Source organism: Phaenicophaeus curvirostris, chromosome 19 (genome assembly GCF_032191515.1).
Source record: "Phaenicophaeus curvirostris isolate KB17595 chromosome 19, BPBGC_Pcur_1.0, whole genome shotgun sequence".
NCBI classification, from domain to species: domain Eukaryota; kingdom Metazoa; phylum Chordata; class Aves; order Cuculiformes; family Cuculidae; genus Phaenicophaeus; species Phaenicophaeus curvirostris.
Genome location: NC_091410.1, coordinates 9,288,710 through 9,313,177, shown reverse-complemented (window position 1 = coordinate 9,313,177; position 24,468 = coordinate 9,288,710). Strand labels below are relative to the sequence as shown.

Here is a 24,468-nt window from a genome sequence, read left to right as displayed (position 1 = left end):
ACAGAATCATCTCCCTCCCTGCTGGCCACGCTCCTCGGGACGCAGCCCAGGGCACGGTTGGCCTTCTGGCACCCAGCCCCGGGGTGCACGGAGCGAGAGCGGCACCCACAGGGCGCCGAGCCCGCCCCATTTCCCTGGGAAACCTGCAAAACACTAATAAAACAAACATGACGGCTTGTGTTTTCCCCGCCCCCGGGCGCCCTGCCCTACACAAAGATGGACGCCAGCGCGGGAGCGCCTGCACTTTGCCCGGCTCCAAAATGGTGACGCCGGCGCCCGTCCCCACCGCCCCAAGGTGGTGATGCCAGCCCCTGCCCGACCCCAAGATGGCGGCGGCGCCCGCCCCCGATGTGGTGGTGCCAGCCCCTGCCCGACCCCAAGATGGCGGCAGCGCCCGCCCCCGATGTGGTGGTGCCAGCCCCTGCCCGGCCCCAAGATGGCGGCGGCGGCACCGCCCACGCCAGCGCGGCCATGGCGGCGCGGGGCGCTGAGGCGGAGGCCGAGGCGCTGTTCGAGGCTCACACGGCGGCCGAGCTGCGGGCGGTGGAGCGGCGGCTGCGGGCCGGCATCGAGCAGAAGCGGGAGGAGCTGCGGCAGATGGTGGGCGAGCGCTACCGCGACCTCATCGAGGCGGCCGACACCATCGCCGAGATGCGCCTCAGCGCGCAGCGGCTCCTGGGCGCCGTGCGGGGCCTGCAGCGGGGCGGCGCGGCGCGGCGGGGGCCGCCGGTGAGGGGGCCCCTTTCCTGCCCGCCTCAGCCCCCCTTCTTCCCCCTGCAGCCCCCTTCTCGCCCCCCTCTTTTCCCTCCCAGACCCCCTTCCCCCCCTTTTACTCCCAGGCCCCCATTCCCACCCCCCTTTTGCTCTGTTTCTTAACCCCTCTAGTCCCCTTCTTACTCCCCTTTTTCCCTTCCAGCCTCCACTCTGCACCTCCTTTCCCCTCTGCCTTCTTCCTTCTGCCTCCTTTTTACCTCCCAGCCCCCTTCCACCCCCTCTTTTCACCCCCATCCCCTCTCTTTTCCCTTCCAGCCCCTCTTCTGACCCCTCTTTTTCCCTCCCAGCCTCCCCTTTCCCTCCCTTTTCTCTTCAGCCCCCCTTTTTCCCTTCCAGCCCCCCTTTTCCTTCCCCCATTCCCTTCCCAGTCCCCCCTTTCCCTCCCCCCCCTTTCCCCTCTGGCCTCCCTTTTCCCTCCCCACCTTTCCCCTCCAGCCTCCTCTTCTCCCCATTCCCCCACTTCTCCCCCTTCCCCGAGAGCTCCCTTCTTAACCCTTCTCTCCTTCTCCCCTGCCTTACCCCTATCACCTTCCCCCTCCAGGCTCAGCCGCCAGCTCAGGACAACTTCTACCGGGCAGCAGCACAGCTCAAGCTGCTGCTGGAGGTCCCTGAGAAGGTGTGGGGGGCTGTGGAAGCCGGCCGGTTCCTGCACGCTGCCCGGCTTCACCTGCTTGGTGGCCACCTCCGCCAGCAGCTGCAGCTCGACGCTCCCCGTGCCCGCTCCAGCCCCATCCTCGCCCGCTTCCCCATCCTCCTGCGACAAGTGGCCGCTGCCAGCCACCTCAGGTGAGACAGCCTGCAAGCCACCACGAAGAGATGTTATACACGGAGGGTGGGGGGACGCTTGGCCAGGGACGTGGCTAGTGCTCCGTCATTGGAACTGGTCAATACCATGTTTGATGGGGCTTGGAGCAAGATGGTCCTGCAGTGAGGTTGACTGGGTGGTCTTCAAAGGTCTCTAACCCAAACTATTTAATGAGCCTGTGATCTAAGATCCTACTGCTCTCACGGCTAGCCACACTTCCCTGTAGGGCAAGAACACCTTGTGCAGTCCCAAAACACCTAGATAGCCCCATTTCCATCTAAGGAAAATAACATTCTTGCTTGGGTTATCGTGTAAGGACATGGATCTGTTAGAGCAAGTCTAGAGGAGGCCACAAAGGTGATCCAAGGGCTGGAACACCTCCCATATGAAGACGGGCTGAGAGAGTTTGGGTTGTTAAGCCTGGAGAAGAGAAGGCTCTGCAGAGACCTTAGAGCAGCCTCCAGTACCAAAAGGGGCTACAGGAAAGCTGGGGAGGGGCTCTTGATAAGGGAGTGTAAGAACAGGACAAGGGGGAACGGTTTTAAGCTGAAAGAGGGGAGATTGAGATGAGATTTTAGGAAGAAATGTTTTCCTGTGAGGGTGGGGAGGCCCTGGCCCAGACTGCCCAGAGAAGATGTGGCTGGCCCATCCCTGGAGGTGTTCAAGGCCAGGTTAGATGGGGCTTGGAGCAACCTGTTCTAGTGGGAGATGTCCCTGTCCATGGCAGAGGGGTGGAACTGGATGGGTTTTGAGGTCCCTTCTAACCCAAGCCATTCTATAATTCTAAAACTACACCTGAGTATCTCAATCAAGCATGAAAACCAGTGACTATCTGCCTCTTTCCTTTGATAGAGCCACCATCCTGCAGGAGAGCAAGTCCCTGCTGAAGAGCCAGACGGTGTCGGACCAGGCAGTGGCAGAAGCCCTGTGTGCCATCATGCTCCTGGAGGACAGCTCTCCACGCCAGGCCCTCGCCGACTTCCTCCTGGCCAGGAAGTTGGCCATTCAGCAGCTTCTCAACCAGCCACACCATGGTCAGTATGATGGGCTGCCTACTTCTGAGAGTCTGGGTAGCTTCTTTCGCTTCATCTCCCTCTTGCCCTGCAGAGGAGGGAGTCCCATAAATCTCACAAAGGTGAGGACACAACCACGTGGCGCTGCTGCTGGCAGCGTTTTGCCACAGCAGCAAAACACCCCAAAAAATTAGCAGTGCTCAGGGCCTTAGGCCAGTCCTATCTGCAGGAGGGAAGCAGGCAGTGCCCTCCAGCCCTTCCCTGGGAGGTTTCCCTGGAACCACAGGGCTGCTCCCACCTCTGCTGAAGGGCATTTCTCTGCAGGTGCCGGTATAAAGGCTCAGGTGTGTTCACTGATGGAGCTGCTAACCACTACGCTGTACCAGGCTCACGCTTTGTTCTACACCGTACCTGAAGGGATGCTACCGGATCCAGCCCTGCCCTGCAGCTTGCTTTTCTCCACCCTGGAGAGCACCACAGGCCAGCAGCCAGCAGGTGAGTGCCTGGACACCTTGGTGTTCACCCTCTGCCTGCCCAGCTCTACGGGCTGGGCTGATTCCCCCTAACCCCACATGCTTCCAGGGCGAGGTGGGGTTCTGGAGGACGAGGTGAAGCTGAGCAGCTGGTTCAAGTACCTCCCAGAGTCTGTGGTGGAGTTCCGGCCAGCCCTGCGGACCCTGGCGCACCCCATCAGCCAGGACTATCTCAGAGACACGCTGCAGAAGTGGATCGCCATGTGAGTGTGACAGCGTCCTCTTTTCCCAGACACCACACACCTCTGTGCCAAGGCAGCAGCAGCACAGAGCAAACCCAGACCTCACCTGCTTCCTCATTCCCCTCAGCTGGGCTGCACCTTCTTGCCCAAAATTCCCTCTCCCCAGCAGTGGGACAGCCAGAAGCAGGAGAGCACCTAGAAGCCAGGTGGTAACACTCCAATATAAAAGTTAACCTGGGCTGCCCAACAGTATTTGTCTGGAGCTGCCTTATGCTGCCAGAACTGCCAGCCAACAAGCACAGAGTAGATGAGAAGAAAATTCTTACCTGGCTTATTCGGCTTTTGGTCCAGCACCCTTCTCCTAGGCCTCCCAGCTATCCTGAGCTCTCATCCAGCTGCGTTTCCCTTCAGAATCAACAAAATTCACCTTATAAAGTTCACTGCATGAGGCTGCTGCCCTGTCCAGGCCCTCCCATACTGTGCAAACACAGAACTCATTCTTGCCTGGCCGCTCCTTTCATGCAATTGCTACCTGCTTTGTCCTGGAGTGTGACAGAGCATTGCAACAGGCTGTGGAGTCTCCTCTGGAGATATTCAAACCTAAATCTTGTGCAACCTGCTCTAGGTAACTTTGGACTGGATGAGCTCTAGAACATCCTTCCTCCTTGCTGCCCTTCCCTAGTCTGTGTGGGGCAGCCAGAGCCTCTTTATAGAGCTGCCAGCTCCACCCCTTCCCACCATGCCTTGCCCTGCTGCCTGCCAGCCCTGCCAGTCTTGTCATTATCCAACAGGAGCCAGCTGGTCCCTGCTGTCAGCTGCAGCCCCCAGGATGTGCCTTCTGGTCAGGGGATGTTTTCTCAGAGTCCCTCTCTGCCTTTTGGCATTCCTAGGGTGCCACGCTCCCAGCTTCAACACACACCACAGCCCAGAGTCCTGCTGGTAGACTTGTGGCTTTCCTGCAGGCCCCACTGTGGGATCCAGGGTGCAGCCGCCTTGGTGAGAGGCAGAGGTACTCTTAGCCCTGCAAGTGATTCTGCAGGCAGAGCCTCTTACCGACGAGTTGAGAATTCCCTCACCTCAACGCCGCTGATATTCTCTCCTGCCTTCCCTGGGGCTGCGAGCATGTCAGACTGAAGTGAAACGTTGCCTTCAGGTGTAGCGATGACATCAGGGCTGGGGTCAGCAACCTGCTTGTCTATGTGAAGAGCATGAAGGGCCTTGCTGGGATTCGCGACGCAGTGTGGGAGCTGCTCACGAGCGAGTCCATAAGCCAGAACTGGGAGGCTGTGTGCCGTCGCCTCTTGGACAAGCACATTTCCTTCTGGGAGGACCTGCTGCAGCAGCTCTTCCTGGACAGGCTAGAGGTGGGTGCTCTGCCACGGCAGTTCATGGGGAGCTGCGCTCTGTGCCCTTCTTGACTCCATCCCCTGGTGCCTGTTAGCAGCACTAAATGTGCATTTTAAGTGCTGGGTGGCAGGACGCGTATGTAAAAGTTGCTTTTTTTTTCTCCTGGTTCTGTTCCAGACATTGACCAAGGAAGGGTTCGACTCCATCTCGAGCAGCTCCAAACAGCTTCTCACCTTAGCCTTGCAGGAACTTGAAGTCAAATCCAGCACCTCTGCCCTGAACAAGCACATCCAGTTTGAACAGAACGTGGCCCTGTTCCTGTGGTCCGAGAGCTCCAGCGACCTGCCTTCTGACACAGCTTGGGTCAGCGTGGCGAACCGCACCCACTTTGCCAAAAGCGGCTTGTCCATGAAGGCCCAGGCGCTCACGCCGTGCGTGCAGAGCTTCTGCTCGGCTCTGGACTCCAAGCTGAAGGCCAAATTGGATGATCTCCTGTCCTACCTTCCCACAGACTCTTCGGCCACCAAGGAGGCTGCTCCCGTGGTGCCGCCGCACTCTGCCTTTGACCGCTACGCTGATGCCACCACGGTGGAGGGACTGCTCCGCGACCAGTGCGTTGCCTGCATCCACCACGTGCTGGGCTGCGTGCGGGAAGAGCTCCAGAGCGCCCAGAGTCTGCTGGGGGGACAAGCGGACGCTCCTAGCAATGCCAGACTCAACGCTGTCCTCTTCATGGCGAGACTCTGCCAGTCCCTGACCGAGCTCTGCCCTCACCTGAAGCAGTGTATCCTCGGCCAGTCAGGCAGCACGGAGATGGCGCTGAAGGAAACCCGTTCCACCAAGAAGCTGGGGAAGGGGAAAGCCCAGGAAGTGACACCCGTGCAGGCCAAGTGGCAGGGGGTGAAGGCAGAGCTCCTGCAGCAGAGCCTCTTTGCTTACCAGATCTGGAGCTCGGCTGTCACCAAAGTAAGGAGCTGCTTCTCTTATGGCTTTTGCTTGCTTGGCTTCCTGCAGTTCAGCGATGCTGCTTCCTAACTGGCTGTTCTGAATTCATTGTGCTGCTGCTCAGTCAGCCTGCGGGAAGAGGAGGAGGCAGTGGCAGCTTGGAGCTGGCATCCAGTAGGATGGTTTCCAGAAGAATCGCTTGGGGAGGAGCAGGGGGATGCAGGAGGCCGGTGTATCTGCAGGCAGGAGCAGGCTGACTGTTCCGTGGTGCTTCTGTTGGAGCTGTGTGTCCTGTGACCGGGTGCTTTTGTCTTTTGTAGGGCCTGGTTCAGTGCTTTACCCACACGCTGCTGCTCGACACAGCTGGCTCTGTCTTGGCCACAGCCACCAGCTGGGATGAAACTGAAATTCAGGAGGAGACAGAGTCTGGAAACAGCGTAACGTCAAAGATCCGGCTGCCCGTGCAGGTACAGGGAATGTTCCCTCAGTAAACACAAGGAAACGGTCTGCTGGGAGGAGAAAAGTGCTGGTGTCCAAAGCTTTGTTGGATGGTGCTGACCTGCTGTGGAGTTTGCTTGGTGTTGTGAGCAGAGGGCAAAAGCTTGGTGGTGCTCATGTTTGCTCTTTGAGGTACTTGCGTCCTAAGGACAAAGGTCAAGGAAGGAAATTGGATGCTTTCTGCTGAATATTAAATTGAATAAGATTGGCCTGTAAAACTGAGCCCAAAAAAGACTCAATGGCTGTTTTATACACAGAGGTCCCCAGGAGAAAGATCTTGTAGACATTGAATGCACTGAAGGGCAGGGCTGCAGCAGTGGGTCTGCACAAAGCCTAGGAGAACCAGAGCCTGCAGCTTTCCTTAGGCATCGTGTGGTGCAGGAATGACAGGGATGAGCAAGTAGTGATTGCATAGAGGGAAAGGAGAGCCAGGCAAGAGCAGCCAGATGAGAGCTCAGGATAACAGCGAGGCCTGGGAGTAAAGCGAGGAAGTAAGTAACAAGCCTGGTAACGGTTGGTCAGAGCAGGGTCAGTATCATGGAAGCGATTTTGTTCTGACTATACTCAGGTGAATACCTCTGGTAAAAGTATTTGTGGGACTTTTGAGGACTGTAATAGCTGTAAGTCTGGTGCATCCATAAATAAAACCAACCAGGTACTTGAGCTGTGCTGTGGGGGCAGGGAGGTCTCAGCAGTAGAGCTGTGTGGCTGCTGAGGAAATGGGAAGCTCACATCGTGAGAACTCAGGTGATGCTGGGCTGTGATAAAGCTAACGCAGTTTACAGACCACATAAAAATAACTTGTTTTCTTCAACAGCCGTCCTGGTACGTCCAATGCCTCCTCTTCAGCCTGTGCCAAGAGGTGAACCGGGTTGGTGGCCACACTCTCCCAAAAGTCACCCTGCAGGAGCTGCTGAGGACCTGCATGGCAGAAGTACTTGCTGCTTATGAAAAGCTTGTAGAAGAGAAGCAGGAGAAGGTACACGAGTAGGATCAGCCCTCGCTCCAGCTGGCAGGGGATGGGAGGGTTGCTGAGCATGCAGTGATGCACGCGCTCCTGCCCCTCAGCACAAAAAATGTCTTCCTGTGAGAGCTGGAAAGGGCAAATACATTCTTCCTCTGCCTCCTCAAAAATGAGACAAAAAGGGATGAGGCTGGTACCACACTGCATGCTTTGAATGGTTCCGTTCAGTTGGTTGTTTCTTGGTGCTGGTGTTTTTAAACGTTTCCCCTGAAGCAGCCCTTTGACAGCCCTCCCTGTGGGCAAGAGCCCTGTTCTTGACTGTCCACTTTGCAGAAAGCAGACACCTTCCCCATGACCCAGAACAGAGCTCTGCAGCTGCTCTACGATCTGCGGTACCTCAGCATCGTCTTGACAGCGAAGAGCGAGGAAGCAAAAACCAGCAGGATCAAGCATGACTCCAGGTACGATGCAGTTCTGGGGTTCAGATACTCGCAGTAGTTTGTGGGGCTCCAAAACAGTTTAAACCCAAGGTGGGAGAAGGGCAGTGCAGGCTCTAAGCACCGACATCTTCATTGACACTAAGCTCATGTTCACAATGTAGGAGGGGTGGAATTCTGTGGCTGAGAGCTTGGAGACAGCGGGGTGGTCCCCTCTGAGTATGCAGTGTGTCCGTCAGCAGAGGATAGAAAAGAACAGTAAAGCTTCCACCCAAGAGTTAAAGCCTCCAGGCATCCTTCTCTGAGACGTACTCTGGGGAGGAGGTTCCTTTGCAGCACCAGGCAGGTTGGGTTGTGTAATAGCTGGAAAATCTTTAGGCTGCTGCTTATCTGCAAAGTAATTCCCATTTTGCTCAGTCACCTCTTAGGGGCAAGTTCATTGGGATTTTGGAGGGACAGTAAAGCCACCCTATTGCCATCAGCAGCCGCCACTAGAACATAACCCCTGACAGGTTCCGCTCTGCTTGCAGGATCGAGAAGGTGACCGATTTCCTGGAGGCACACATAGATCCCTTTGACCTGGATGTTTTCACTCCACACTTGAACAGCAACCTTAATCGCCTGGTTCAGCGAACCTCCGTAAGTTCAAGGAAAAGGAAGGGATAGCTCAGGAAGCAGGGCTGCAAAACGCATTTTGAAGGGCAGCCGGGGTGCCTTTAGAAACTATTTCATGCATAAAGATAATGACTGGCACTTCCTCAGAAACAGGAAGAGCATTTAATGCCAGCTGAAGATAAGAGGAGCTCGCTGAGCTGGCTGCACTGCACGTAATCGTGCATGGAGTCGACTGAACAGGACTTATCTTACAGGACTTATCTTACAGGACTCACTGGAGCCTGTGCAACACCAATTGGGCTGAGTAGTGCTGAAAACAGGTCTGGAACTCAGCTGTGGTAGTAACAAGCAGTGCCAATTAAGAGCAAGAGTTAGAGGGGGAAGGGAGACTGTTCATACTTCAACCTGATCACCAGTGACGTGCCAGTAGACTGGCCAGCAAGGCACCGTGTAGTCAGCTCTGCAGCTGCCCCAAACACAGACTGCTCCCTCATGCCTTCTAGGTTCTCTTTGGCTTGCTGACCGGGACGGAGAACCAGTACGCGAGCCGCAGTGGTGCTCTGAGCTCCCAGGAACTCCACAACATCTTGCCTTTGGCCTCCAGCCAGATCAGGTAAGGGACTCAGCTCTTCCATGCTTGCTCACATCTCTGGGAAGCTGGTCTGTGGTCTGAAACTGCTGCTTCTCCATAACCAGTCATATTTCTTTCTTCCATCTCTTCAGATTCGGACTTCTGCCACTGAGTATGTCGAGCTCACGGAAGAGCAAGTCTGCTACCAGGAGCACAGAAAGAGTTCAGGTTGGTAAAAATCAAACTGTATTAACTTTTTGCCAGCACTCATTCTCCCATCAACACTAGAGCTTGCAGGAAAGAAGAAAGTAGCCAAGCAGTTAATAGTTAACCTGATTTTTTTATTTCTGGTAAAATGAGAGAACCATTATGGCTACACAGCATGAGATAGTTTGGATTTCCCCTAGACCCTCAAAAAAACCCTGATGGCCCCTGTATTTTTGGGGTCTGCTGCTCTGTTGCTCTCTCACAGCAACAACCACCATGAGAATGCAATGAAGACTTACACAGATGAGGCATTTTGAGATTGATGCATAAAAAGACAATTCATTTAAACACAGCTGCGAGGATTGCTGAAGGATGCTAGCTAATTCTGTGAACTCCTTTCCAGTGGGATGCTGACCATTAACTCCTGATGAAGCCTGGCTGGGGTATTTAAGCCTGTGTGGACAGAGTGGCTTGCTTCTTTTGCAAAGGCTCCGTGTTGTCCTGTTTCTGAGTTTTATCAGTAGACAGTCATGGTCAAAACATCTGCTTAGATGGAGTTCTCTGTGCTGAGGATTGAGAGCCAAGGAATACCTTAATGCTACAGGAAGCAGTAATTAGTAAACAGTTTCCTTTAGCTATTATTAACCCGGTAATCCATCTGTGAGATGTCTTTTCAGCTGGGACAGAAGAGTAAAGGTCTGGTTTTATCACAGCAGAGCATTACTTGAGATGCTAATGCTTCCTCTGCAGCTCTTGCTCTTTGTTACTCAGGAGCATTAAGGACCAGACAGAGCGTAAAGGTTGTGTAAAACCCCAAAGCTTCACAATGAAGGTATTCTTTGCCTCTCACACCTCAGCTGTAGTAGAGTGTAGGTGTGCAGTGTTTTGCTTGCTAATGCTGCTCCCCTCACCTGCTCTGGTGGCACATCTGTTCTGCACTAGCCCCACTTCTCTGAATCCCTGACAGATGCTTGCTCCTCCTTCTGTGCTAAAACAGTTCTGTGGAGTTTGAAGTTCGTAGTTCCTCAAGAACAGCTCTCTGCAGGGCAACAGCCATGCTGTTACCTCCTTGCTCCAAGAGCAATAGCCCCTTCCCTGCACTTAATGGTTTGGGTTTTTTTAAGCATCGAATGACCTCTGAAACGTTACCTGTCAGTGATGGCAGCAAGGTGCTGCACTGTGGCCGCTCAGAACCGCCTCCATCTGTCGCTAACCCCCAGAAGTGACACGGCTTAGGCTGTGGGCCAAGCTCAGGTTGCCTGGGAAGAGCTGTTCTGCTGCAGCCCACGCCTCCTTGCAGCTACTGCAGATGAGGGGATGTAGTAGGTCAGAGGGATGGTGCAGTAGTTACTGATGCTTCTGTTCTTAAAAACTCCCAGGTTCCACCTCCTGTGCTCATAAGAGCAGAAGATGAGGCATTGCGCCCCGGCTCACTGTTCAGGCAGCTCGTAACCGAGGATGAAGACACAGCTGCACCTTCGCTCTTCAAGCTGGGATGGCTTTCTGGCATGACCAAGTGATGCAATAAAACATACAGCGTTTGTCTGTGTTCTCGTCTCTCTCCCCCAGGCAGGGACACGTGATGCTTCTGCTGGTACCGTCCCAAGAGCAGAACTTCTCCATCCTGTGCCACATAGCAGTGTGCCACTTGAACCAGGCACAGCCCAGGCCTGTCCTGGCCCTCTGGCTGCTGGAACAGAGGTGTAGCTACTCTGTCACCTCCTGTTCCTTAGGAGTTATTAACCTTAAAAATTAAAGAAAATAAAAAACCCAACCTACACACTGTAACAGAAAACAAAACATTTCACAGCTACAAATGGGTACTGGAGCAACCCAAGACTCATCTTGAGCAAACGCAGCTCCTCTGGCTACTCTATTTTTCCTTTAGAGGGACTGCCATCCTGCCTCTCTTCGTGAGCCCAGCGGGCTCCTATCATTCCAGCAGTAGCTGCCTCAGCTTCCCTGCTTCTAGTTACACGTTTTGTTTTCAAGACTGCAGTAGCACAGATCTCCAAGACGGGACTCGCCACACACTGAGCTGGGTAGAAAGTAGGCATCTAGGGCAGTCCTGAGGGATTCAGTGACTGCACCTATTCTCTTTTAACTCTAAATGCTCAAAAAAATTATGTTGCCAAATAAATTTTTAACTAGTTTATTGAAATTAAAAAAAAAAGACTTATAAAACTGAAGATGAACGTTTGAGAGAACTTTACATAAAGCAACAAATTGCTAACAAATAGATTAGGCAGTCGATTGAAGTTGGACATTTTGCGATCCTATAACAGCTGTGGGTTCCTCCATCCCCTCCTGACACACACTTTATAACCACCCCAAAAAGAATCCTATAAAAATTGCTTCCAAGCCCCTTTTGCATTGCAATAGTGCAGCAAACCACAAGTAAACAATTTCCTGTTAACCTGTTATTTCAAATATAGACTGAAAAGGCAACAGGCGTTTTGTGCAATTCCATTTTAACAAACTTTTAAGTTGAAATATCAAATCAACACAGTGCTGTCCCTTCACAGAAGGCAGGGAGCTGCTGGTTCATCATGTCGGAAGGCGTCCCCGGCTCTGTAAGCTGTGAAAGTGTGCCTCCTTCAGGATCTGGTTGATGTGGAAGTAAGGGCCTTGGCTTAGTGCAGACTGCTCATGGAAGGACTGAGAGGAGACAGGACTGGATCCCGCAACGACCGGGTTTAGGCTGGTTTCTGCACCGCACGCTCTGTCAGGGCTGTTGATGCTACTGCTACTACAGCTGCTGCTGCTGCTGCCGCTATCACTGCTGGAGGACTGAGACAAAGAGAAGGTTAACAGCAAAATCACAGCGCCTCCTCTCCTGTCCTTAACGAAACACCGCAGGTAAGCAAACCATCTTTATAGTAAGTCCCTCCCTTCCAGAATTTCAGGCTCACATTCAGCTCGATGGACTGATGTAAATCCACCAAGTGCTTTCCTGGCATTCATAGCTTCCGTGACTGCCAACACAGGAGAAGCGTCAGAGCCAAAGCAATGAGCGAGCCTTCTCCCAGAGGATCACTGGCCTCCACCACATTGCATTTCAATCTCGCTTTTAGGCCCACCAGCTCTGCCCCCATGACCCACATGAGCACTAGTGAAGTTTGCTGGATTCATCCGAGAATTGGAAAATAAAGAACATTCCTATTGAACTGCACGTGTCAGTCAAGGCAGGCAGGGCATGAAGAAACGTTTATCATTTCTGTGCTAGCAGACGTTTTGGGTAAGCACCATGCAAAGCGTTTTCCTGCAAGTAAACCTTTCTAAAATGAGATCTGAAGCATCCAGAGCAACAGGCTGTTAAAGAAGAAATGCAACACGATACCCGTTTTAAGTCTTTGAACACCTTGACGCACATAGAATTACTCTTCTCCCAGTAAAGTACCTGGAGGGCAATGTTAACTGTCAGCTTTTCAGGATTTACCTGTCAGTGAAAGAGTGACAGGCACCCAAGACTTCCACATGCAGAAAAGAGCCTTTTATTTAGCTCACACACAGGACAGGGCATTAGCCATCATTCTCAGTGTTTCAAAGACATAAAACTGTTTGGTTTACACCATGTTAAGAGCTGCTAATGAAAGGTTCCGTTAGTTCCAGCTGAAATATTTCATTATGGTGCGATGTGCTGTTCAGGACAACATTGCAAATATTCAGATACTTAAGAATCAGAGAACAGCTGCTTTGCCATCCCGTAAGTAGTAAATTCACAAAAGCAGCCACTGTAAGTGACAACAGCTAAAAAAAACCCACATGTTTTTGTATGTATTAAACTAAAACCACGGAAGTCAAAGCTTGGTGGCCACAGCAGAAAAAGAAGATAAAATTTAACAAGTCCACAGCAATTTATCAGTCAGCATCACATCCAGCTGCAGATGCAAATCCACAGAGTGGCATAAACCGCACCCAACATGAAGTCAACAAGCAGCTAGAGAGGCCCAGGAAGGCACTCTGTGCATATCTGAGGTGGACCACAGCTCAGTGCCGACTGGAAACCCTACGGCACCGATTCCCCAATCAATTATGACAATTCAGTTATATAAATGTCCTTGTTTTGCTATGTACCAAAAATGCTTCAGTTCTGTTGTAGTACAGCAAGCGAGACAAGGGCACCAAGGCTGCACCCGCATGGGTATGTTAGGTTCAGCTAGCAAGGAGAACAACAAAACACACGTGGAGTTGTTCTTGAGGAAGCGGCAGATGCAACTACATCAGCAGGCAGCTCCTCTTCCTAATGCTGTTACCGCTAGAGGGAGAGAATGCCAGGACAGAGAGGAGCCACGCAGTGGTGCTTGCTAGACCATCTCGTTTCGCACAGAAGCACAAATATTGAAATGCAATGCTGTTAGGCTGAACAAGTCACAGCAGCCTTGGAGAGAAACCCACCGCACAGGACACTTTCTTTCCTTTTAGTCTGTGTTCCTTACTGTTTTTCGTTACAGCCATCTTCTGAAAATCAAGGCAAAAATCGAAATGAGAACCTGGTAACAACTTACTGCTTAAGTTTGACATCTTAACAAACATTTTAGAGTGGTTAGTAACGATTATTTTATGCACATCTAATTGTTTCGAAGCCGAGATAGTGTCCTGGGACGTGCTTCCTACATCTAAGGCTGTTGACAGATCTGGTTTTGTCAGACCCTCTTTATTTCCATTTCTCTAATGCAAAAATTCACTAGCGCGTGAAGCCCGTTGGTTGCCCAAATCACGCCAAGGACCTACCATTTCCCCAGGCTGTGGAGCACATTCTGTTACGCATTTGGACTACAATTAGACAAAAAAAGAATCCTTAAAGTCATCATGTCAGCAACGACAGGCATCTACACAATGAAACAATGTCTTAAGCGAAAGGGCAAAGGAAAGCAGCCCAGTGAAAGTTTATGTACTTTAACTATCAAAAGGGAATCTTGAAAGTTTATCTGACTCATCAGCCCCTCTTAGCATCACACTGAACAGTTACAGAGGTTTTAAATGCTTTCCAAACAAATGTGCTGTTAAATGTATTAATCTGCTGATCTGTGATGTAGCATCTCAACCATTCATGACAGGAACAGCTGCTCAGACCCTGCTGCTCTCAAAATCTTTCAGAATGAGTTTAACAGAGGCATAATCTGGTTTAATTAGAATGTAAGACCTTCCTCAACAGTCCAACACCGTTGAGTGGCATAGTGGCAATGCTAGACAGAAGCTCTGACTGGAGGGAAGCAACTGCTGCCGTGCGTCAGCAATCTCCTCTGGTAAAAGGGTGGGATTGCAGATTTCCAGGGAATCCCGTCATCGGAACAAAGAGGAACCACAAGAAATCACATTTTACAGAAGCTATTCAGGAAGGAAAAGACTTAGCCAGAACACTGCAAACTCCCTTCCTTCCCAGGGAAAATCAGAGCAAAGGGATTTTCATTGGTGATCCCCCAGGTTGCAGAGCACAACTGCAGACCCACCTAACTCCGTGAGCCTCTCAAGATACACCCCAACTCGGCCTGACTTGACACACAGCCAGCAAGGACAGGAGTAAGAAGGGCTTCCACTGAGTTTAGAAGCAAGTCCCAGGCAAAACAGCACAGCCAATCTCTGTGTAAACAGAAGACAGGCTCAACAGGAAGCGAAATGCAGTGGCAAATGCTCTGCTTCGCTAATGTTTAACGTTTGCTGTAGTTCTAGTCCAGCATTCTCGTTATGTTCCTGAACATAGCTGCAAAGCCAAAGTTTGCTGTCAACCTCAGGATGGCTGTCACCTGGGAGTGCTCCTCCTGTTCCCAGAGGAGCAGGAATTGCACATCATTACAGCAATTTGCTAAGAAGTGGTGCTGATAGAGATTGAAGAGAATCTCACCTTCCCTCCTGTAAAAGCCAGAGACAAGGATGCCACCTGCACTGGATGGAAGAACAACCCAGTGGGAGCAAATATCCTTTGTCACTGAACCCTAGCTCGTGTGAGCAGCGGGATGCAGAGTGTGGGACTGAGGGATAACATCACAGAGCAGCTCACGTTTGAACTGCCAAGAAAAAAAGTCCCCCTTCATCCTACACATGTTGCTGTCGTCTACAAAGAGTACGACAAAAAAACAGAAAAAGGTCCTGACAAAAGCCAGGTCTGTTTTTAGCTGTACAGTCGCCTGATTTTCCACATTGAGGTTGTGGTCTCAAGTGAACCATGCTCTGTAAGAGAAACCAGCCAACTTTCAACTGAAGGAAGACAAAAGGAACCAGCACCGTAGTTCTGTTTCACAGAAAACAAGCGTGCATGCGCCCTCAGATGAAAAGTGATTCTCTCCTCGTGTACTCTTTGAAGCTACAAATGGTTCCCACGCTCACTTTCTTCCCTGGTTCAATATCCTAAAGCTAGTGAGGCTTTTGCCATTTGTGAAGACAGTTCTTCTGATTCAAAGTATCAGGAAACCACATGAAGTATTACAAATGGCCAAAGGTCTCAAAGTGACATCAGTCAGAAGCACTTGTGCACCATAACCACAAGAACATCTCTACTAGGCACAGGAAGTCCTTAAAGAAACCGTCAAATAATACTGATTTAATCTCCTAGCTTCAATTTCTGGGCATGCTCAATTCAGGGATCCAACATTACAAGAAAACAAGTAGAAAGAAAAAAGCTCTATTCATGAGCAGATGACAGTGTGAATTTTGTTTTGCTCCCTTGAGAAAGGGAGCACTTAAAGGGGGTTATGGGAAAGCTGGGCAGGGGCCCTTGATCAGAGAGTGCAGGGACAGGACAAGGAGGGATGGTTTTAAGCTGAAAAAAGGGAGATTGAGGTAAGATCTTTGGAAGAAATGTTTTCCTGTGAGGGTGCAGAGGCCTTGGCCCAGGTTGCCTCAAGAAGTGGTGGCTGCCCCATCCCTGGAGGTGTTCAAGGCCAGGTTGGATGGGGCTTTGAGCAACCTGATCTAGTGGGAGGTGTCCCTGTCCATGACAAGGGGGTGGAACTGGATGGGTTTTGAGGTCCCTTCTGATGCAAACTTCTATGATTTTTGTAAAACCATGTCTGGAAGGCACATTCCTCCACTTCAGCATCAACAGTAAGAAACCCTCCTTGCCTGCCTGTCAGGGTTTAATGTGTTAAACACAGAGGTTGACAACACAAGTGCATGCACGAAGCAGAGCCTCGACACCAGCCTCAGCAAGGGAACCCTGTGCCGATGGCGCTGGTGGCAGGCAGGCAGCTCATGCCCATGCTCCTCAGTCACAGGCACCCCAAACAGAACCATCATTAAGGACAGAGTGAAGGGCACCCGCTCTGCGTGGCTACCACAAGGCTAATTCCATTTCTGCATTTTAGTGGATTCGCCCAGTCAAAAGCCAAGTGTTTGTAGGACAAGCAAAGGTGCTTCTGCCACTCACCATGAAGGCTTTTCCTGATATTCTTAATTTCATTACTCCTACTTCAATCCCTTGTTCCACACTAAATTCTTCCTCCTCCCGCCACAAAGCTCGTTTAGCCATTAACTACTCTACACGCGAAGAGGTGTTTAACCTGTTGGACAAGTGATTCAGTGTCAGACGGCAAGCAACTATTTATGGTTCTACCCGTTATACCCAAGAAACAAAAACCATTTTGTCCCAGCAAGCCTGACTTCTGGCAAAACAGCAGTACAGGAATTGAGAACATTTCTCATCACAGCGAATTCCTTCATGGTGAACATCCCATCTGCTGGAGCATTTTCCACACAATATCACTGAGTATCATGTCAGCTATGTGAAAAGGTGAACCAGTTAAAAGAAAGCCACTGTCACAAGAAGAACAGTGGGGCAGAGCTTTGGACTATTTAAAATGCAAGTATACATTTGAAGCCATTAGTGTATGATAAGAGATTATGTTTCTCAAAGCTACATAGTACAACACATTCTCTGCAGGCAACGTGTAGTTAATAAGTCCATAAAACTGCTATGGTTTGTAATTACCCATTACAGCCAACCTCTAGAGTGAGAGGGCTGAACAAAACCGAACAAGGATGTTTTGAAAACCTTTAAGGAAATCCATTGCATTATTTTCCAGGGACACAAATCAGGAGAGACCCTCTGCTCCACATGCTCTTTTCCATAAAGATTTTACCAGAGAAGTACATGACTGATTCAAAATGCACACAGTGAATTTTCAGATGATTAATACAGGCAACAACTCTGAAAATTTGGCAGCAGCTTGGAAATCAGGATGTTTAACAAAAAAAGCTCTCTCATTGCTAGCAAATCACCCCATCCTGGTACATCTGACATAAGCAATGAGGGACTAACAGTTATCCCACCTTCAGCAAAAGAACACAGCAAATACGAGTGGAAACCCAACAGTTCAAGTGCAAGTATCTCAGCTGGGAGCGAGCGAGTCTTGCTGACGCCATCGAGCTCCATCAGAGCATTTTTTTAAACATCAGATAAGCAAGCCTGCTCGCAACAAGCACTCTGTGTACTGCCCCAGATGGAATGCTTTTACCACAAATAATCACGTTGCTGTAAGCAAACACACAGCTGGAAGAGCAGGTGGCCAGGCGGAATGACCACACACTCTTGTAATCCCCCGGTCATCTACTCGGCTCCAGATGTGTTACACCTCAATTCAGGCAGCAACATCAAGAGTGGCAGCAAATGCTTTTCTCCTATCTCCACTAGGGCATTACCTATCAGTGCTTGAAATAATTTAACAGAAATATTCAGACCGAAGATAACAAGGGTCACTGGAGAACATACTGATTTCCAAACCACATTTTACAGACTTCAGTCTCTGCAGCACGTAACGGCCTCGTGACCTCAAAAACGAAGCAAAAATGTTTTCATTAACTACTCCCAATGCATAATATTTCACAGAATATTCCAACCATTACTTAAACTCAGCATTAAAGGTGAATAATTTTGCCCAAGAAGGTTCTCACCTCAGTGTCCCAAGTGTCTTGAAGGACAGTACTCCTGGTATTACGTTTTGTCTGGGGAACGTGACTGTCATCTTCATTGCCATTCCGTCTCCTCTTCCTGAAGAAAGTTCAAGGAGAAAGGAGGAAAGAAAAACATTAGCAGTCTCCTGATACACCTTCTGGTTTGTTCTCTAAAGGCAACTCCACTAAAAGTGGGAAAATTTGGTAAATTATCAAAGGACGTATCTAAATCCCTGAAGCGTAACGGACTTCCACATTCTCTTTTCAGTTTTCTCTACAGAACAGAGGGAACAACCATGTTGCTCACAGAGCAGCCAGGCTGATGTTTCCATGCCAGCGTAAGGGACACAGACTGACACCGGCCGTTAAACCCAGCATGAGCATCCTTCTAAATTAACTCGCCTGACAATTCTCAGCCTTACAACGGCTCTCAGCACTCAGACACTCCTAAAAACATGCCTGGGACTCTCGATGACATCTGACAGGCTGAGAAAAGAACTTGGGAAGGGTAGCAGTGACCATGATTCCAATAAATATTGAACTCCTTCCATCTTGCATACATGAGCTTGCAGTTAGCACCTACAATAACCTTCTTCAGCCTCTGACAGCACATCAAGTTCCACTCCTGAGCAACGTTACTTTCTGTGCAGAAAGAAAATTATAGCAGAAAACATCTAATGGAAGACAAATCCTTCCCTAGTTCTCGTGCCTTTGTCACCCTGTTATGACATCAACACTGCTTCACAACAACAGCAACCTAGAATTCCTGTGAACCAACATCTCTCGCTGTCTGCAGAATTTTAATACTAAAACCAAGTCATTTTTCCCACTGTACAAAACACCACAAGTCAACTAGGCCCTTTTAACACTGAGCACTATCCAAAATCTAGGATGGAGCTTCTTTGTCGGCTAAAAATTAACACGCAGTCGAATGAGTCAAAACAGATTTGAGCAAGGTATTTATAGCTGAATCTTCTCTTGCAGACAGGCTGCAGTAGCAGACTCAGCTGCCAGTATTTGGCCCACGCTGACAGCCCTGGAGCTGCCTCCTCCCTCCCACCCCTGGGATGCTCGCAGCTCATCAGGTTCTCCCTCGCACAGGCCCACCCTCCTGAGAAGAGCCACAGCCCCCCTTGCATCACATTCACGTTGATTCTGGATCCTTCCTTCTCTCGATGGCTACAAGCCCACGGGCAAAGACCCTTCAGCCCCACAACTTGCTATGCTGCTCACGACTCTGGGCATTCACAGCTCCCACACACCTCCTCATCCCTCCCGTTTTTCCCTGAGCCCAGCTCCTCCACCCAGACAAGACCTTTTCGCTTCTCCCTGTGTCAAGCCCAACAATGCCACCCACCCCCCTGCACACCATGATATCCCAGACTCTCTGCCTTTTATGCCTGTTCACTCTCCCAACTGCAGCCACCCACCCCAGCAACACCATTTGTCACCACCACGCTCCCAGCCCTATTTTAGCCTCCATGGAGACTGGGGGCCGCTCCTCCCAGCTACCCGTATCTCTAATCCTTTTGCTCACCACACCCTCTCCCACTTCTTCCAGCTGCCACCCCCAAAACCTTTTCCTCCTCCAGTGTCCCCCTCCTCTCCCAAAACCTCCCCCTCCACTGCACCTCCCTCGTCGAAACCACCTCCCCCTCCAATGCCTCCCCTCAAACCCTCCCCTTCCAGTGCCCCCCAAACCACCCCCTCCTGTGCCCTTCGTCCCCCCCAAATCTCCCCTTCCACTGCCTCCTCCCGAAGCTTCCCCCCTCCCCGCAAAATCTCCAATGCCCGCCCCCCGCAAAACCCTCCCCATCCCTGCCCCCTCCCCGCAAAATCTTCCCCCTAGGCCTTCCCCTCCCGCACCCCGAAACCTGCCCCTCCGGTCCCCGCCTCCCCTCAGGCCCCGCTCCTTCCCTCGCCTGATCCCCCACCTCTGTCTCGCTCCCCGCTCGCTCGGCAGCGGCTGCCGGCAGCTCATAGCTTGCTAGACGAGGCGAGAGGCAGCGGCGGGGCCTGGTCCCGGCACGGAGCCACCGCTGAAGAGGAGCCGCTCTTCAACCGCCCCCCCAACCGCCACTCCGCCGCCTCGGCTCCCACCGCCGCTTCCGGTACCGCCGCTTCCGGCGCCTCCGCCTGGTGCGCATGCGCAGAGCCCCGCCTCGCGCCGGCCACGCCTTTTGACGTCACGCGGCGGGGAGGGGAGCGGAGCTACGAACGCAGGAGCTTTGCGCATGCGCAGTATGGGCACTCACGATGGGGGGATAAGCACGGGGCGCGGCTTGTGGTGGGCGTGGCTTGGAGAGGGGCGGTTCTACGCATGCGCGGTGCGCGCGACGGCGCCTGGCGGGGAAGCGAACCCGGAAGAGAAGGGGGGGGGGGTGTGGAGAGGGTCGAGCATGGCGGCTGCGCCGCCGGGCCTCGAGCTCTGCCCCCACTGCCGCAGGCCTTTCAAGCGGCTCCGCACCCACCTCCCGCACTGCAAGGCCGCGCCCAGCCCAGCACCCGGCAGCGGCTCTGTCCCCCCTGCCAGCGGCTCCGGCTCGGTCGCAGCCGGGACCCCTTCGCCCCGGGGCGGTTCGGGCCCGGTCGGAGCAGGCCCCACTGCCAAGCCAAGGGCAGGCAGCAAGGCGCGGGCCGGTAAGAGCAGCGAGCGGCCTCCCAACCCCAATGTGGGGCAGGGGGTGCTCGGCGCAGCCCCCCGGCAGGGGAAAGTGGCCACGGGCGAGCAGGGCAGAGGGTCCAGTCCCAGGCTTCCTCTCCAGCCCGAGGATCCTAAGGCAGAGAGGAAGGTGGAGCCCGCGGTGGAGGACGTAGCCAGGTCCCTTGATTTGCTCCCTGAGGAGGTTAAAGATATACCCGAAAAGCTGAATAACGGCGTGAAAATAGTGATTGAGAAGCACCGCGCCAGGGTGGTGAGGGAGCAGAGCGGTTCCCGGCGCAGAGAGGGGGCAGCTGGAAGCCACAGCGCACACCAGGGGCCTGGGGAAGGGCTGAAGCCAGGCAGTGCTGCCGGCCCCAGTGACACAGCCCAGCCAGGCCCACAGGAGAAAATAACTGTTCCAGGCGTGGCAAACCCAGAGACGTGCGGTCTTGGAGCTGTGAAGAATGTGTCTGTGAGATTAAAGGGAGAAAAAGGGGGTAGTTCAAAGGCAAAAAAAATAGACTTGCTTGGAGTTCCCCCAGAAGCTGACTGCAGAAGTAGCCCTAGTGACCTCACTCAGCAGGAGGGAATAGACAAAACCATGACAGAAGAGAAGCAGATGTACCTAGAAGTCGGTGCGGAATATAAAGCTCTTTTTGCTTTGCATACCAAGAGCCTCCATCTGTCAGCGATGGAGGGGTTCGGAGGTCACAAAGAAGGGACGTCCAAACATTACCTAACCGGCATACAAAAGCTTCAAGAGAGCACGAAGCAGATGGCAGCAGTTTCCGAGCCCATCCTGGATGCGAGGAGGGACACGGAGCTGGCACTGGACCAGTTCTCGCTCCACACCTCCACAAGCCAACCCATCTGTCTATCCCAGGCCTCTGGCAGGGGTGCACCGGCAGGGGCTGTGGGCTTGGAGTGGTTTCCAGACTTGTATCCTAATTATGATGGACTGAGTATTTTTCCGGGGAAGCCTTTCCAAGAAGACGTGGGGATCGTAACGAAGACACCAAAGGGCGGTTTCTCAGAGGGACAGCAAGGTAATGTGAGAAACAAAGGTCTGTGCTGCTGAGATTTACTGCACTGTCAGGCTAAACTGTTCGATGTGAATGGGAGAGGAGGGGTAGGGAATGCTAAGCTGCTGGGCTTGTCCAGAAAGTGATCCCAGAAGGGTCCAGGCAGGTTAACTGTCCAACTCTCTAGCCTGCAAACGCACTGGTTTACATTTCTGTTTAGGTTTAAGACAGACTCTTGCATGTTTGGGCTGGCAGAGCCAACTCACCTTATGGGAGACACAATGTGCTCTTCCTTTCCCTGCGGTCAATCCCAAACCCAGGTCACTTGCAGCCATGCTGGGCACCATCTCCGTGCTCACCGTCCAGTGCAGGGAACACAAGCACCGCATACCTTGTCCTTGCTTTCCTACCTTTGCCCACATTGGCTTCTCATCGCACAGGTCCCCTCTCGGAAAGGCGTCTGATGGATGTAAGGCTGGGGGAGCTCCCTGCCTGGCTGGCCACCCGTGACATTTCTCCCCAGGGGCTGCTTGGAGGAGTGCGGAAAGGTGAGGCTGAATTCCCAGCTCTTGGGGCAGAATTGTCCCACTTAACCTGATTTACTTGCCACAGCCTGGTTGAAGTGGCCACTCTGCATCTTTATAAAAGCCAATAAATAGACCCAGCTATTTGGCTTTGGAAAGTTGCATGAAAACCAGTGAACTCTGTAAGACTGTGCATATTTGACCCTTGCATTTCTGTTCCAACAGCCTGGAGCAACTATCACGACAAATACATCAACGTGAGAAGGGGCGGACCAGCAGGGATCTCCATGCTGCTGGCTGGATACTGCCTCCTCAGCTACGGCTGGAACTACGAGCACATCAGTAAGATTTCCTTCTTGGTGTCTCTTATTTCAGGCAATTCTCCCTTTCACAGCAGGTGGAAAGTCAGTTTGTCACTCATGTTACCTCAAGCTCTGGAATAGTGTAAATACTTTGCAGTTAAGACTAACATGAGAGCTCAGATAGCAGCATTCTGACCTGGCTTAGGGAGGCTGGGGAATTTAAAGTCAGTGGGAACAGTTGCTGATTCACAGCTTCTCCCCAGAGAGCACCAGGAGCACATTTAAACCTTGCACAAAGCAGAAGGAAGAGACGTTCCAACGCTAAGCACCCATTCCCTGGAATGCTAACAAGGGATTTACTGATGTTTGTGTGGCTTCCGCAGCAGGACTTGCTTTCACACGCAGCACTATAGCACACAAACAGGAGGCTGCAGTTGGTCTCCTGCTCCTTGCTGCTGGGCAAACGTGCTTACATAGCCCCTAAACAGAGCACTGTACAAATGCCATCTTGGTTTCCCTCCTTGTTTTTCTAGAGTGTCATCGCTGGCGTAAATACCACTGAAGGAGCTGGAACAGCACCTGACAAACAATCGCAAATATATGACTGGGAATCAGCAGAAGTGCTCAGCACCAGTGTCGCAACAGGGCTTCAGCTCAGCAGCAGCACAGTTACACTCAGAGACAGATTCTTTAACTGGTGAAGGGGCTGCTTTTCAGTTACCTTCTTGCAGCCAGAAGAGTTACAGAGCCTGCAGACTGCTCAGAGTATTTAGTACTGAAAGAAGAAACTGTTAGAGCTGCCCCTTGGGGCTCTGCTGTAGAGCTCCTGTAGTCTGCATAACCCCAAATATCTCACTTTGAGGACACCAGACACAGGGCAACTCCCTGACTTTGGTTGTTAATATAGATTAATAGACACAGATGATGTAGTTGGTGTTTGACAGTAAGTTTTGTGAGGAATTGTGTGGGGTTGGGCCAGAAAAAAAGTGTTTCCTGTGTGTTAGCAGCTTGGTGCCCAGCACAGCCCATCTTTTACTTACCCCTCTCCAAAGCAAGCAAGCAAAATGAGTGGCAGGAGAACCAGGGCTGTTAAGTCTGTAAAAAAGAAGGCTGAGGGAAGACCTCATCACTTTCTACAGCTGCCTGAAAGGAGGTTGTGGAAAGGAGGGTTTTGGTCTCCTCTTGAGTAACAAGTGATAGGATGAAAGGAAATGGCCTCACAGGACGTTTAAGTTGGATATTAGGAAACATTACTTCACCAAAAGGGTTATCAGACATTAGAACAGGCTACCCAGGGAGGTGGTAGAGTCCCCACTCCCAGAATTTTAGACGGTATGTAGGCATGGTGCTCAGGAGCATGGTTCAGTGGTGGAGTTGGCAGTGTTGGGTTTACAGTTGGACTCTACAAACTTGAAGGTCTTCACCCATCTGAAAAATTTTGTGATTCAGAAAAGGGTGGACCTTGTAGGGCCCCTGTGTTTCCATCTGCACAGGGCTGGTGGGACTGCCTGGGCTCTGAGGGAAGACCTTTGTGAAGGCATTAGCTCAGACCGCAGCGCCCTATTTCTGTGGGAAGAAAATCCATTGGATTAGCTGTTGTGCCCAAAGGGCAAACCCGTGTCTGCATCAGACAAATGAGGACAGTTAGAGTGCTAGTTGTAGCCTGCCATCTCCAGACCTGTCTGGAAAAGGGTTGGTCATGTTACAGGCATGAAAGGGGAAAAAGAAGCCAAGGAAGAATATATCTGAACTCTTTATTTAGAAAGCAATGCAGTGGTGCTGTGTCACGAGGCGCTTCACCCAGAACTCCCTCTTGCCAGCAATAAAAACCTTTGTGAATTTTCCTTTCCTGCTTGGTGCTCTGTGTTCTTGGACATGGTGCTTCCTGACCCCCTTCAAAGCACACCCACCCCTTCATCTGCCTCGGACTCCAGTATAACCTGGTCCCACCACCCCCTTCAAACCTGTGGGTCAGTGGTTGCACAATGCCCGCTTGCACTGCCCCAAGTCCATACGCAGGCAGGAACAGAGGCAGCTCTGAAGAGTCCGATTTTAAGTTGCGGTAGGGAAGCTGTGATTTCCATGCTGTATGCTCAGGAGCTGGTGCTGCACAGAACAAACTGGCTTTTCTAGTCCAGCAAGTGTCCCAGTAGCCGTCTCACTGGATCCATCATGTTTTACACAGTGTCCTCCTTT

The 24,468-nt window shown here is 51.7% G+C and overlaps 4 protein-coding genes across 11 annotated transcripts in view; 3 read left to right on the top strand and 1 right to left on the bottom strand.

The window, feature by feature from the left end:
• RPL38 (ribosomal protein L38) overlaps window positions 1–24,468 on the top strand; it is a 472,498-nt gene that overhangs the window by 313,221 nt on the left and 134,809 nt on the right. The gene's annotated exons all lie outside the window — the stretch shown is intronic.
• COG1 (component of oligomeric golgi complex 1) lies at window positions 454–10,432 on the top strand. Its single transcript, XM_069872245.1, has 14 exons — window positions 454–729; window positions 1,316–1,560; window positions 2,432–2,613; window positions 2,917–3,087; window positions 3,175–3,328; window positions 4,461–4,671; window positions 4,832–5,620; window positions 5,920–6,066; window positions 6,915–7,076; window positions 7,395–7,522; window positions 8,029–8,137; window positions 8,617–8,726; window positions 8,837–8,912; window positions 10,271–10,432. Exons 1-14 carry the CDS (start codon window positions 472–474, stop codon window positions 10,409–10,411), a joined length of 2,883 nt encoding a protein of 960 aa, XP_069728346.1. The 5' UTR covers window positions 454–471; the 3' UTR covers window positions 10,412–10,432.
• VCF1 (VCP nuclear cofactor family member 1) lies at window positions 11,028–19,894 on the bottom strand. Of its 5 annotated transcripts, none has more exons than XM_069872262.1 (5): window positions 19,715–19,894; window positions 17,781–17,877; window positions 13,626–13,667; window positions 13,290–13,352; window positions 11,028–11,681 (listed from the first exon to the last, which is right to left on the bottom strand). In XM_069872262.1, the coding sequence occupies exons 1-5, from the start codon at window positions 19,759–19,761 to the stop codon at window positions 11,439–11,441; spliced, it is 492 nt and encodes a 163-aa protein (XP_069728363.1). In that variant the 5' UTR covers window positions 19,762–19,894; the 3' UTR covers window positions 11,028–11,438. The 5 variants fall into 5 exon arrangements, with proteins under 5 accessions (XP_069728363.1, XP_069728365.1, XP_069728366.1 ...); XM_069872264.1 differs by lacking the exon at window positions 19,715–19,894 and adding an exon at window positions 16,258–16,390 and having other exon boundaries at window positions 17,781–17,879; XM_069872265.1 differs by lacking the exon at window positions 13,290–13,352 and having other exon boundaries at window positions 19,715–19,893.
• MTNAP1 (mitochondrial nucleoid associated protein 1) lies at window positions 20,164–24,116 on the top strand. The gene is made up of 4 exons (XM_069872255.1): window positions 20,164–21,470; window positions 21,887–21,994; window positions 22,196–22,312; window positions 22,806–24,116. The coding sequence occupies exons 1-4, from the start codon at window positions 20,180–20,182 to the stop codon at window positions 22,832–22,834; spliced, it is 1,545 nt and encodes a 514-aa protein (XP_069728356.1). The 5' UTR covers window positions 20,164–20,179; the 3' UTR covers window positions 22,835–24,116.